This window comes from Acomys russatus, chromosome 13 (genome assembly GCF_903995435.1).
Source record: "Acomys russatus chromosome 13, mAcoRus1.1, whole genome shotgun sequence".
In the NCBI taxonomy this organism is placed as follows: domain Eukaryota; kingdom Metazoa; phylum Chordata; class Mammalia; order Rodentia; family Muridae; genus Acomys; species Acomys russatus.
Window position 1 is genome coordinate 16,069,289 of NC_067149.1, and position 14,301 is coordinate 16,083,589.

Below are 14,301 nucleotides of genomic sequence, written 5' to 3' on the forward strand. Positions count from 1 at the left end.
CTAAAAACAGTTTGATGACAGTAGTATTGAGAGTGTTACAGACTATCAAGTGAAGGATAGGGTGTTTTAGGTGTTTTGCAGTGTTAAGTGATGGAATTTAAATCAGATTTGTTACAGTTGAGGATACGCTGAGACTCTTGTGTAGCTAGTCACAGAAAAGGAGGAGGGAGGACCCGGGAGCTGGGAGCTTGATAGTGGCTGGACTCTTTGGTTGTTGTTGTTGTTGTTGTTACTTTTCTTTGTATTTTGAAACTGAGTTTCTCTGTGGAGTCTTAGCTATCCTGGACTTGATTTGTAGACCAGGCTGACCTTGAATTTTCAGAGATTTGCCGACTTCTGCCTCCCAGAGTTCTGGGATTAAAGGCGTGTGCCACCATGGCCTACTGCAGCTGGACTATTTTCCCGCCTATCAGCTCTTTTCTTTTTTTGTTTGTTTGTTTGTTTTGTTTTTTGGGAGCCTCTGCTTCTTCCTGGCTTTTCTACACATGGAGAATGAACAAGCATCATAGTCTACCACTGGGTTAACATGGAGTCCACCACAAGGTCCACCACGGGGTCCCCATCTCAGCTTCACTGCAGGAGAGACAGAGATTTCTCTTCATCCTGATTATGAATTGGTTTTAACTATAAAGTCTCTGGAGATGATCCCAACTGGATCCCACGGCCAGGAGGGGCAGCTGGGCACAGGGAGGGCGTTAGCATTCGAAACCTCTTTAGGGAGATTGTTGCAATAGACAAGATCCCTATTGCTTTAACCATGTAGGTTCCACTTTGAAAGCAGAGCCACATGGTTGGCTTCCTCACTTTGCTGTCTCTAAATCCCCCTCCCTCTGAGGGAGGCTGGGGCCCTCCTACAGCTCCTCATGGTTAGCCCTGTCTAAGGGCTAAGGAAAGAAGATAGCAACCTTTTAACTGAGATTTAAGCCCAAGGCCACGGGCAAAGAGGAGCAAGGCTGGACCAAAGGATCTCAAATGCTGGACGAAGGCCCAGGTCACAAAACGCAGGAAAGATCAGCCATGCCTGGAACCAGCCTGCCAGAGGAGTTCTTGAAGGAGCCAAGGCGTGGGTGGTGTACTAAAACCTCATGCATCATATGTGCTCATTTGCTCACATGCAGGGATAGAATGGTCTACTCATTCGATCCATTCATAGCTGCTGGGATTAGAATATGTTGACCCCAGTACAGAACTACCTGTTAGGATTATTGACCCAATGAATGAATTCAGTACTATTTGGTCAAACATAATAAATGCATTGGTGAGCTAAAACTATATTGAGCTTTCTGGCTTTTGATAATAGTGAAATAACTTTTAGATCAGTCCAGCTTTCCTACCATGACAGTTATGCACCTGAACAAAATATGAAAATGACTTCTAAAGGCATAGGGGTGACCCTAGCCGACAAAGCCTTCTAATAGTCTTCAAAGCAAGCCTGTTTTCAGCCAGTGTCTTGTCCCCAGCCCCTTCTTTCCTGTCAGTAGAACCACAGGCTGTGGAAGTGGCAGCTAGGCATTTCTTCTGCGTATTTCTTCAGTTGTAGGAGGCTAACCATGATCTGTCAAGCTAGCTCTCAGCTGGCTGTGACTTCCCTTTTGTCCCCAGGAAATGAGCTAGCTTCAGCATCACAGCCAGAAAAGGTTCTGCCTGCATCCAGCGATGAGAGAAAAGACCCTGCAATGCGTAGTATATCCCGCCTGTGCTCAACAAAGAATTTTCTGGCTCAGAATGTTAGTAGTGCCCGAGTGGAGAAAGTCAAGCTAGGCAAGTCCCATTTCTCCTAAGAAAACAAGATAAAAGTTTCTCTTAAGAAAGCAAGGGAAAAGAAAAAAAAAAAAGAAAGAAAGAAAGAAAGAAAGAAAAAATAAGGAAAAATAAATAAATAAAGCCTAGACTGGTCAGGTGACCAAGTATCTGGCCAATAACACATAGGCAGAACTCTGCTAAGTGAGGCTTCCAGAAACCATATTCTTTCCAGATTTAAAAAAAAAACAAACAACAACAACAACAACAACAACAACAACAACAACAACAAAAACCAAAAAAGGGTAGATTCAGATGGCCGAAATTCTGTTCTTGGCTTTTTCCTGTCGTCCTTCCTCCAATGTGTCAGGAGCTGCCTCAGCCATTTGGGGGGTCACATGATAACAATCTCAGGCAATGTCAGGAAAGGAAGGGTTATGATTTATCTTATATGCCTCAATACAAATCTTGATCTATTTTCAACATTTAACATAGAGCTGAGTGAAAAGAAAGCTGCCCAGCCTGCCCAGCCCACAGCCGCCCAGCCCACATCTGCCCAGCCGCTGGGCCCAGCCAGCTCACAGCAGTCTCAGAAAACAGCTGCCATTGCTGACACTCACATCAGTCTTGAACAACGTGTGCTACAGCTCCCTGGTTAGAGCAGTCTGGCCCTGGGATCTCACGTTCTGGTCCTCCCACAGAGCTGAGGAGGCTGTGGCCATGGACCAGTGCAAGGTCGCTTCTTGAGGACCACAGAAGTCTGTTTTGTGAAAGGCTCCCCACTCTAGAAAGACCTTGAAAACCTTGTCCCCAAGGTTTCAGGGAGCAGGAGTAATGGGGAGGCTTAGGTGGTGCCACATGGGGTGAAGGGGCTAGAGACAGGCACAAGGCTGTCCCTGCAAAGGGGACAGTCACAGAATATGGGCTGAATATCTGGACCCTTATTAATTTGCAGTGGGACACCTATCTAAGGGACACTGCTCCTGGCTTAGAGTTTTAGAGAGATGCACTGGGGTCGCTCTATGGGCCGTCACTGGGTAGATGGGCCACTACAGGAAAGAGACATCCTAGGGGCCTCAGTCCCCGTTTTCAGGAGACAAATATAGCATCAGACCTGACCATCCAGACTGGGCTCCATTGGCGGTTTATTTGTTTATTGGCAAAAATTCACAGGGGAAACCTAAAGAGAGACTCAGAAATGAGGGGCTCTGGTGGAGCTAACTCCATGCTGTGGGATGTTCTGGGAAGCACATGGCTGGGAATGCCTGGAGGATGGGGGAGCCCAAAGAGAGTAAGGGATTCCATCTGCTAGACCAGTGACACAAAAACTTTATTATTTCTTCATAGAAGGTAGAAAACACACCCATTTCCCCGCCTCCTCCCCAGATTACAGGGCTAGTGCTGCATGAGAAGCCAGTAAGCAGAGTATTGGAACGAGACACTTTCCACAGGCAGAGGCTGCACCAGGCAAGCTCCGTCTTCACAAGGCTGAGGTAGAGGTTCAGAGCCCAGGGATCTCACCACAGATGGAGAGTCCCATGAAGGACAGAAGCTGGAGCTCGGAGCAGGAGTCTGGATCCATCGCCAGGGCAGTACCTTCAAGAGGAGGGATCTACACTTTAGAGACAAAGGCAGGGTCAGCAGGAACAAGCAGGCACCCACCCTGGATGAGCGCTCGGGTCAGCCCAGGCTCACCCTGACCCCTCTCACCAGCCCTGGCAGCAGTCACCGGCTTTCTCTTTTGCTGTTCCTTTATTATGCTTCTTAATCTCCTAGCCCTGCGTGCTCTGTTTTTCTCCTGGACCTTTGTGTTCTGAAGAACTCTGGCTTGTGGGGAAACTTAAGACCAAGGCGTGAGAGAGGAGCAATGTTACTGACTGCTTCCAGTCTCGCAGGCAGATGTTGGAGTCTTAGCCTCTAGCTATCCCACCTCTTCGGGTCATTGAGCTCCCTCACATCCCCCAGCAGCCAACAGCTAGCTGCTCTTTATAACTGTTAGGCTCTAGGCACCTTGAGAAAGCGTAGGACCAAGGACTCTAAAGTCACCTGCCTCCCACTGTGGTGGGCGTGGGCGCGGCAAAGCTCGAGCCAGGGCAGGGTGTCAATCAGCCACCAAATCCCTGAAGAGATGACTGAGTTAGGGCTGCTTCCCTTTCCTCGTGAGCCCCGTAAGGAATCCCCTACATCCCAGGCCATAAGACTTTTCTTTTACTGGAGAGCCAATGGGATCAGCTGCTATTACAGTTTGCCAATAGAAACTCCTCTCGCATTCATTTGATTCACACATAGGCTTGTGAACACACCTTCTTTTTGCTGTTGGGCAAAGTAGGTGGGTACCGCTCTGCACAGGTCCTTGACAGGTGCTCCGTACTGGGCCAGGTTTTTAACTCGGCTGGGTAAAACAGTGTAGGTAAGTCCGCGGGTGGGTGGATAACGACCGGAAGCCTGGAATAGGGCGGGAGGAGGGGGCGTCTCAGATACAGCATATCCAAGAAAGAGTCTCCAGGCAAGTTGTGAAAGTGCATGGGGTGATTCACTTAACAGTGCCAGCTGCGAACTGAGGCTTACTTTTCCGGGTGTCTCTAGCTGCAATATTTCCATCGAGCCACAAGAGGGCAGAAACCACTCTGACAAAAATCTGTGTCCCACCAGCGGCTTTTTCTTAGTAACCTTAGGTACTTTCTCATCCAGAATGGTAACAGAGTAGTAAAAAAACATTTGTTGCGTTTATATTTTGTCAACTTAGTTGAGTGGGTCGCTTTCGAATTCTCTTTTAAAGATTTGTCTATTTTAATTTTATGTATAGGAGTGCTTAACTGAAGTTACAGGCCGATGTGATCCATCCTGTAGGGGCTGGGAACCAAACCAAGGACCCTCTGCAAGAGCAACCTCTAAGCCAAGTCTCCACCTACGACTTCTTTTGGAAATAGCACTGCTTTAATGCCCGTTCATTTCTCTCCTAAGTCTTAGTGCCGCTAACCCCAGCTCTGAGTGCGGTCTGAATGTGTCAGTACTTAAGCAAAGTTTGAGCAGACTCTTTGAGTTGCCAAATAGACTCTGTGAGTTGCCAAGAGTTTCCTCCTGGTTTTTAGCATTGTCATTAAAAGTTCCCATCTCAGGCCGGGCGTGGTGGTGCTCACCTTTAACCCCAGCACTCGGGAGGCAGAGGTAGGTGGATTGCTGTGAATTCGAGGCCAGCCTGGTCTACAAAATGAATCTAGGACAGCTAAGATAACACAGAGAAACCCTGTCTCAACAACAACAACAACAACAACAAACAACAAACAAAAAACCAAACAAACAAACAAAAAAAAACCAAAGAAAAAGAAAAGTTCCCATCTCACTTGAGAGGGTAGGTGAGAGTTTCAGCAGTCTTGGGCTTCACTACAATTAAGGATGTTGATGATGGTAGTGAGTGGTATGTATGGGCGTCTATGTGTATGTGTGTGCGTGTGTGTGTGTGTGCATATGTGCCTGTGTGCCAGTGTGTCTGTGTGGTGGGCCAGGAAAGACGGGAAGGAGAGAAGGCAGTGGTGGCGAAATCACTGCAGTGTCTGCATTGCCGTGTTTATCCTCTCTAGCATAGCTTGAACCCATTGGGAACGCCAATGCTAAATGAGGTCACTGCACAGGGGATTGACTGATTGACTTAATTGTGATTTTTCCCTGAGTGGGTCACCGGTGTCCTTGAGTCCCTGGCACTTGATGTGATCTCGTGGCAGGATAGAATAAGAGTGGACGAAGCTCCTGTCCGTGGGGCATTGTCCGGGAGACTGGCTGTAAGTTGGAAAACCCAGTAGTAGACACTTACTAAAGAGAACTGGACTCACTCACCTGCTTGCCCAGGGCCTGGGTAATATCATCCAAACTTGGGAAGACTGCTGGGTCCATCTTGGCCAGGACACAGGCCATCTTATTAAACAGTTTAGCTGCCAGGAGGGCCTTAAAAGCAACAGAGCAGAAAGCTGCCATTTAATCTGTCTCAGTACCAATGCACCCCCTAGTCTGACTGCATGCACTGCAGAAGATGCCAGCAGCACTGTGCTGTGAATGCCAGAGCACAGGTCAGCCTCTGGAGAGGTGTGGTTCTGAGCCCAGTGCTCATAGAGGTGAAGGCTCTCTTGCCCAGGCTATTTTGATACGCTAACATTAAGGCATATGTGTCTGGCTGGGCGGATGATCTTAAGGGCTTGTCCCTCACTGAGCCTCAGTTTCTTTACCTGTAAAACAAAAGGCATGGCTGTTCTTCCATGGAGTTGTCATGGAGATGAGGGGAGAGCTGAGAGCCTTGCTGCCTGGGAGGGTGTTGTGTAAGCTGCAGAGGGCTCCCAGGGTGCTTAGGAGGCCTAGGTCAGGACTTGGATTCTAAAAGCTGGGTCTCTCCTGCATGTCCTTTCCTTGTGGCCTATTATTTGTTCTTTCCTGATTTGTGTCAGAGCCGCAGTTTGCTGCTGCTGGGTGTGGCTGAGCTCCAGGCACGGCTGCAGGAAGCTAAGCCTCTAGATTAGTGGTTCTCAACGTGTGGGTCACTACCCCTTTGGGGGTCAAATGACCCTTTCATGGGAGGATGTCACAGATCAGATATTCTTATATTGTGTGTTTACATTACGATTTTTAACAGTAGCAACATTACAGTTATGAAGTAGAAAAGACAATTTTATAGTTGGGGGGGGGGGGTCACCACAACATGAGACACTGTTTTTTGTTTCGTTTTCTTTTGTTTTTGCTTTAGAATTCATTTTTCAATTTAAATAAATTATTCAGATTATATCCCTATTGTTATCCCTTCACCTGTGTCTTCCCATTCCCACCTCCCTCCCTCCTTCATCCTATTCCCCTCCTCTAGGTCTGTGACAGAAGGGGACCTCCTCCTCCACCATATGGTCACAGCCTGTCAGGTCTCATCCGGAAGCAGGCTACCCAGATGAGACACTGCTTTGAAGGGTCACAGCATTAGAAAGGTTGAGAACCTCTGCTCTAGCAGTAATTCTGCCCCCCTTGCACCATCTAGTGGAATGTTTCATTGAAGAACTTTTATTTGGGTTGTAACAGCATGTATCGGAGGCCATCTGTAGACTGGGAGGATTCAGGGTATCTCTTTGGGAAATTAAAAGTCAAGGATGTGGGGAGAGAGATAAGGTGTTCGAGGAGGAGAATATGGCATAAGTGGGGAGAGTGGAGAGGACACCTTGTGAGGTGTTTATTGTGAGTTATCCAATGTGCTGGAGAGAATGTGACAGAGGTGCGTGAGGAGGTCCTGGGTGGCAAAGAGACAGAGTGAAGAGCGTGGGTGTTGACTTCTCCTCATCCTTCACAGTACTGCTAGGTAGGAGAGGCAACTGTTTTGCAGATATGGTAACTGAGGCATATCAGGCAGAAAAAAAATCTCTATGCTCACAGAACATTTCATTAAAGCATTTGGCCAAGGCACAAGGATCCTCTTCCTGGTTATGTGCCGTCCTAATGGGTCCTACTGTTGAAGGAGGTGATAGTTCACAGCCATGTTCCTCCAGAAGTCAAGGTTAAAATATGGAGTCAAGACAAGATAACAAAAAAGCATGTCCCCATCCCGGAGGAGGACAGTGGAGATGGAAAAGTACTCTGCCTCCATTTGGACAAGGAAAGAGTTCCTTTGGCATCGTAATAAGTTAGTGTCACATCTTACATTCTTGTAGTCCACGATTCCATTCCATTCACTCAGAACATTGTTGTCTTGGATGCTGACCATACCTCGGAAGGCATCGACATGGATGACTTGGGTCCCCACAGAGCCATCCAGAGAATGACTGTCACTGGTGTTCTAGGAAAGACCAATCAAGAACAAGAAAAGCAGTGGCTCCAAGCATTACCTCTCCATCCTTTGAAAGGCCGAGGGGAATCCATGAGAAACCACAGGAATGTTGAACCTTGGATGTTAGCTTTGAAATGCTTCTGCTAAGAAAGAGTCAGGCAGACTGGATTCTCTTCACCATACTCACCACAAGGGCCAGCGATGGAACTAGAAAGACCGTCACAAGAATGGAAGGTGTGATCTGAAAGGAAACAAAGGTCGGTGTGCTTTGCTAAGACTTCAGGGTCTTCCTTGTGGGGGCGGAGCCTTCTGACAAGTGTCTACAGCATTCCTCTCACCCATCGCTGTCGGGTCCCCCAAGTGTATCAAGAGACTGCTGTTTACTGTGCTCACACAGCGTGTGCCCACTGCTCGGGAGGCAAGGCTTCATCAGTCACTCAAGGACATCACCTATGTGGCTTCCATTGTCAATCGCAGGGCTAGATTTAGACAACCTGATAGGCTTTGGTCTGCACACAGGGCAGGATCAGCCCAGACCGCTATAGCTGGGGTTTTCCTTTTTGCACCATTTACTTCCAGGGCACCAACCAGCTCTTCATCCAAACCCCGAAATCTCACAGTTGTCTCTGCTCCACCCTCTGTCCACTCTCCCTGCAGGCTTCCTTTCTTTTGAATTCTCTTACCTTGATTAAGAGGAAAAGATACCCACCAATGTTTCCACACGATTTGGGGGGGAAATATGTTAGAATGTACCTAGGCCTTAAAGTTTGTAAGTTGTTCATTTCCTCTGTGTGCCATGCCCTGGTCACTGAGGGGATTTTCTATATCAGACATTAATGAAAGAATCAGAGGCTGGGATAAGTGATACGTGTTTATTATGTACTTGAGGCTCGCTCACCCATCATGCCAAATGGACCTTTCCTTCTCTGCGTGCCCATGTAAAGTCTGAATTTTCAGCAATAAGAGGTGTGCTACACCTCAAAGGCAAAGGAAGTGGCTATTCTACAGGGTCATCACTACCATTGTATAATGAGGTCTGCAACAAAACACAGAGCTCAGAGGGCAAGACTGCTTTATTAGACCATTGAGAGCTGGATGTGGTCCTAACTGCCTTTAATGCCAGCACCCCGGAAGCCAAGATGGAGGATTTAGAATGTTTGACACTAGTCACAGTGATCACAAGGTAACTTGCGCTACAGAATGAGACCCTGTCTCAAAAAAATCCAATGGGAAAAAATACACTACTGCAGTTGGTACCATATATAGCTAAATCATTTTTCTCAATGGAAAATTGTAAATTAAAAAAAACAAAAACAAAACACCTCAAGGGAATCGAATCTAAGACCCAGAAATAAACCCACACACCTACAGACACTTGATTTTTTACAAAGAAGCCAAAACCATACAATGGAAAAAAGACAGCATCTTCAACAAATGGTGCTGGTCTAATTGGATGTCTACAGATAGAAAATGCAAATAGGTCGATGGTTATCCTCCTTCACAAAACTCAAGTCCAAGTGGATTAAAGACTTCAACGTAAAATGAGACACACTAAATCTGTTAGAAGAAAAAGTGTGGAAGAGCCTGGAACTCATTGGCACAGGAGGCAACTTCCTGAGCATAACACCAACAGCTCAGACTCTAAGACCAACAATTAATAAATGGGATCTCATGGCACTGAAAAGCTTCTATAATGCAACGGACACTGTCAACAGAACAAAACGACAGTCTACAGACTGGGAAAAGATCTTCACCAACCCTACATCTGACAAAGGGCTAATATCCAAAACACTGCAAAGAACTCAAGAAATTAAACACCAGCAAACCAAATAATCCAATTTAAAAATGAAGTACAGAGCTAAACAGAGAGTTCTCAACAGAGGAATATCAAATGGCTGAGAAACACTTAAAGAAAAAATGCTCAATGTCCTTAGTCATCAGATATATGCAAACCAAAACAACTCTGAGATTCCATCTTACACCCATCAGAACGGCTAAGATAAAAAAAAAAAAAACTCAAGTGACAGCACATGCTGGCAAGGATGTGGAGAAGGGGGAGCACTCCTAAGTTATTGGTGGGAGTGCGAACTTGTACAGCCACTTTGGAAGTCAATCTGGCTCTTTCTCAGAAAAGTGAAGATAGTTCGACCTCAACACCCAGCCATACCACTCCACCATACAACAAGGACATTTGCTCAACTGTGTTAATAGCAGCTTTATTTATTAGAGCCAGAATCTGGAAACAACTAGATGTTCCTCGACTGAAGAATGGATAGAGAAATTGTGGTACACTTACGCAATGGGAATACTCCTCAACCATCAGACACAAGGAAACTTTGAAATCTGCAGGCAAATGGATGGAACTAGAAAAGATCATCCTGAATGAGGTAACCCTGACCCAGAAAGACACACATGATATATACTCAGTTATAAGCAGATATTAGCCAAATGATACAGGACAACCACGCTACAATCCACAGACCTGAAGAAGCCAAATAACAAGGAGGAGCCTAGGGAGGATGCTTAACGCTCATTCAGAAAGGCAAATAGAACAGACACCAACAGTGCTTGAAGGGAAAGAACAGGAAGGGAGCCTACCATAGAGGCCCTCTGAATGACTCCACCCAGCAGGGGATCAAAGCAGATGCTGAGACTCACAGCCAAACTTTGGGGCAGAGCACAGGGAGACTTGGGGAAGAGTTGGGGGACAGAAGGATCTGGAAGGGACAGGAGCTTCACAAGGAGAGCAACAGAACCAAAAACTCTGGGCCCCAGTGGGACCTGCAGAGACTGATGCACCAACTGAGGACCACGAATGGGGAGGACCTAGACCCCCTGCTCAGATGCAGCCAATAGGCAGCACCATGGGGACAGAAGATTACATCCCAAATCATAGTTTGAAGCCGGGCATGGTGGGGCACGCCTTTAATCCCAGCACTCAGGAGGCAGAAGCAGGCAGATCTCTGTGCGTTTGAGGCCAGCCTGGTCTACAAAGTGAGTCCAGGATAGCCAAGGCTACGCAGAGAAACACTGTCTCAAAAAAAAAAAAAAAAAAAAAAAAAAAGAAAGAAAGAAAGAAAAAGAAAATTCCATTTGAGTTGAATGTGAAGAGTCCCTGGGAGAGAGGGAGCCAGACCTCCCTGGCTGTCCTGACTATGAGGGTACAGTCATGCCCCACCAAAGTTTAAAATGTACTCACAAGGCGTTTCATGCTGTCTCTCGGGAGAATGCAAGCACATGCATAATACGATTTCCTGTGACCCACTGACTTTCTAAGCCCAGTTTATATAGTGCCCCTACCTCTCAGGTGTCACTCTGATAAGGGACTCCGAGAGCCCTTATCTACGACCCAGAAACCATTGCAGGGGCCGCGGGGAGCTAGTTATGTGGTTTTGTTATCATTTCTCTGAACGTCGTCCTTTCTCCCAGTACCCCGCCAGGTTCCAAGGCAAACACTGGGTAAAAACAGGTCTTTGTGGCTGGTGTACTCATGGCCTTAACAACTATGCGACGTTCCGGAAACAAAGCCAAGGCCATTTACTACTTTAACTTCTTGATTTCTGAAAAGTATTTTCCCCCTAACACTGAGGGTGGGTGGAAGAAACCTCATCAAACCCCAAGAGAAAAAAAATGAAGATTGGATTGACTGACAAGCAGTCTGGCCCCCTTTTCATCCAAACATAGATTACAGCGCTTGCTCTGCGCAGCCCTCTGTCTCCACCAAGCTGTCCTCTGCTCATCTCTTCAACACTCTTCTGGCTGACTTAGCTCAGGTTCCCCCCCCCCCCCACCTAAAAAAAAAACCTCTTTGATGTTTGGCTGCACTATGTGGATATTCAGGTTTTTCTCTTCATTTCAGGGTACTTTCCTACAAAACAAGCCAACAGAACTACGGGGACACGAGGAACTCTGACCTCCACACAGTGAACACCAATTCAAGCCTTTCCCCGCATCGTATTCTTTCAGGCTCTGATTGGTGGCGGCCCAGATGTCTGGATGAAATTCAAACTCCATGGGGCCAGAAGGAGTCAGACACGTCTTCTGAGATGTGACTTACACAATGACCATGGGCACCAGCGTCCTCAGAGGAAGGGAGGCAGGCAGCTCAGACCTGACAGGGCTCAGTGCAGTTTGGCTGCAGGAACAGCAAATAGACAGACTTTGGGAACTGCCAGGTCAGCCAGGGCCAAGATAGAGCCATAACCTCAGCTCCACAAAACACAACTCCCGGCCCGCGTGCTCAGCCACCACTGTGTCAGCATCATTACATGTGTTTATAAGCCTTATAAATAGAACTTATAAATCACCATCACAGTCACGGTTTCATCTTCTCATTGCCATCCGAGTGGGTTAGGAGGAACAGCGCTGTCAACTATTTTGCAAATGAAGACACACGTTAACTGTGCAGACGAAGCTCAACTCCCACCTCTGCACTAGCCAGGCCTGTGACTGCACAGCTAAGATTTGAGCTCAAATCCCTGGACTTCTAAGAATCAAGCTGTATGTATTTCCTTCCAGCCGTGCTGCCCTTTGGAGCTAACTTACATCCAGCTGCAGATTTAAAAGAGCATAGATTCTGCTTCTCTGTCACCAGCCAAGCTCTCTCATTTTTAGGCTTGCTAAGTGAACAACTAATTTTGTTAGAGTCTTCCTGAAAATGGGGATCAGAAGCCATTTGATGGGCAGCTAGGTACCCCTTCTTTTAGGCTAAGGAGCAAAGAAACCAAACTCCAGGCAGCTGTGTCCCACAGGGAGAACCAGCAGATCATCCCAAATAAGGTTCCATTCTGGAAAGATCTATGAGATGACACTTGGCGAGGACTCTAGACAGAAAGGAGACTCTAGTCTATAAAGAGATGTAGAGAAAGCCTCAGTGAATGAGAAAACCCCACAGAGCTGGCAGCCCCTGCCTTCCCCAGCATCCATCATGAGAGGGCCTCTGGGTATGAGAGACCTAGCAGCCGTTCAACTTTCTTCTCAAAAGTCCAGGGACATCAGTCTGACGTCTCACTCCCTAACTGAATGGAGCCTCTGTTGACGATGGAACAAGCTATGCTACCTTCACAATAAAATGCCTCATGCAAATGGAGCTAATGCAGGAGTGTTTGGCTGCTGGTTAAAAACTGGCATTTCAGCTGGTGACCAAGTGAGGATCTATCCACATTCGGTCCTGCTCTACCCACATTCGGTCCTGCGAAGGCCAGGAGCCACGTGTCAGGCGGAGTGACCAATCCACTCATGGTGGACTCTTCCTGAGCAACAATGTTCGTCAAGATAAACTTAGAAACTCCCTCTTTTTGAACTTATATATGATCTCTCAATGTGCCTCAAGCTCTTCTAGTCTCCAGAATGATTTGGCTCCTGCTAACCTTTGCCCCCCGCCCCCATCTTCAGTCTCTTTCTAGACTTGTTCTAGACCTTTGAATTTCAAAGTCTGAATTCCAGAGTTTGAATTTCAGATGAATTTAGCACACACTAAGCACATATGGGCCCCCTGCCTTCCCTATGGACAGCCCCGGCTTTCCTGGCCAGCCTTTGCTCATGACTGGAGATCCCGATTTCTTCCCCACATGCTTTCTTCATGCCAAATGGACACCACCCTTTCCTCCAGGCTCCCCTCCTCCCCAGGCAAGCATCTTCTCTGTCAATGTAGTCCTCTGCCAGTAACCCTTGTTGTGTGTGCTTCCATTGGGTTGTATTTGTGTAGTTGTGTGACCACAACTACTAAATTGTGCACCTGTGTCACGCATCTGCCAAGTCCAATAAGTTAGGAGTTTCGTTCCGTTTTTCTGGTGTAACTGCAGCATGAGATATTTAAAGCAATACCTACCCCAACAGAGGCATCTGGGGATCCGTATGCTAAATGGCTGAATAAATAGGTTTTATGTCAGACGCATTAGTCATCTGTCCTGGTCAGTTTTCTTTTCTTCTTTTCTTTTCTTTCTTTTTTTTTTTTTTTTTTGGTTTTTCAAGACAGGGTTTCTCTATGTAGCCTTGGCTGTCCTGGACTCACTTTGTAGACCAGACTGGCCTCGAACTCACAGCGATCCGCCTGCCTCTGCCTCCCGAGTGCTGGGATTAAAGGCGTGCGCCACCACACCCGGCTCAGTTTTATTATCAATGTGGTACAAACTAGAGCTCTCTGGGAAGAAGAACATCAATTGAGAAGATGCCCTGTAAAGACCGGCCTGGAGGCAAACCCGTGGAGCCTTTTTTCTTAATTAGAGAGTGATGTGGGAGGGCCTGACCCATTGTGAGCCCCTGGGCATTGTGGCCCATGGTGAAGCCCTGGGCAGGTTGTATGGAGTAAGAAAGCAAGCTGACCAAGGCCTGGACGGCAAGGCAGTGAGTGGTACTCCTCCACAAGTTCTCCACAGCCTCAGCAACAGCTCCTGCCTTGGGGGTTCCTGCCCTGACTTCCTTCAGTGATGGACACAGGGGCTTTCAGTCACAGTGCCTCAGCACAGCAATAGAAACTCTAAGGTGCCTTCGTTATGTCTCCTCGAATTCTTAGTCGTGTCTGGTAAATAGTACAGAGCAAATATTTTTTAAGTCAGTGGCAAATAATGAAGTCAACTCTTTAATGACAGTGTGAACAAGGAAGGCAAATTCAAATGTGAACAGAACAGCCCTCTTTGTAACCCCCAGCTACGGTTCCACTTAAGCTATCTGAGAGACATCATTAATTTTGTGTGTGTTTGTGTGTGTGGACTTGTGGGTAGGAGGTGAAGGGGAAAGCGAGGGAGGCCGGCCATCTGCAACACTGTTTG

General features: G+C 47.1%; 1 protein-coding gene across 1 annotated transcript; it reads right to left on the bottom strand.

Moving 5' to 3' along the window:
- Positions 1 to 3,062: 3,062 nt before the first annotated feature.
- Positions 3,063 to 11,545, bottom strand: LOC127196971 (gastrokine-3-like). The gene is made up of 7 exons (XM_051154668.1): positions 11,446 to 11,545; positions 9,828 to 9,874; positions 7,719 to 7,772; positions 7,406 to 7,540; positions 5,575 to 5,682; positions 4,044 to 4,185; positions 3,063 to 3,336 (listed from the first exon to the last, which is right to left on the bottom strand). Exons 1-7 carry the CDS (start codon positions 11,543 to 11,545, stop codon positions 3,242 to 3,244), a joined length of 681 nt encoding a protein of 226 aa, XP_051010625.1. The 3' UTR covers positions 3,063 to 3,241.
- Positions 11,546 to 14,301: the final 2,756 nt, after the last annotated feature.

Coding starts and splice junctions, on each gene's coding strand:
- LOC127196971 (XM_051154668.1), bottom strand. CDS start 11,545: ATGGAGTTTGAATTTCATCCAGACATCTGGGCCGCCACCAATCAGAGC. Junction 5,683..7,405: donor GAATCGTGGACTACAAGAAT/GTAAGATGTGAC, acceptor GTTGCTTTTAAG/GCCCTCCTGGCAGCTAAACT. Junction 3,337..4,043: donor TGCCCAACAGCAAAAAGAAG/GTGTGTTCACAA, acceptor CTCCTCTTGAAG/GTACTGCCCTGGCGATGGAT.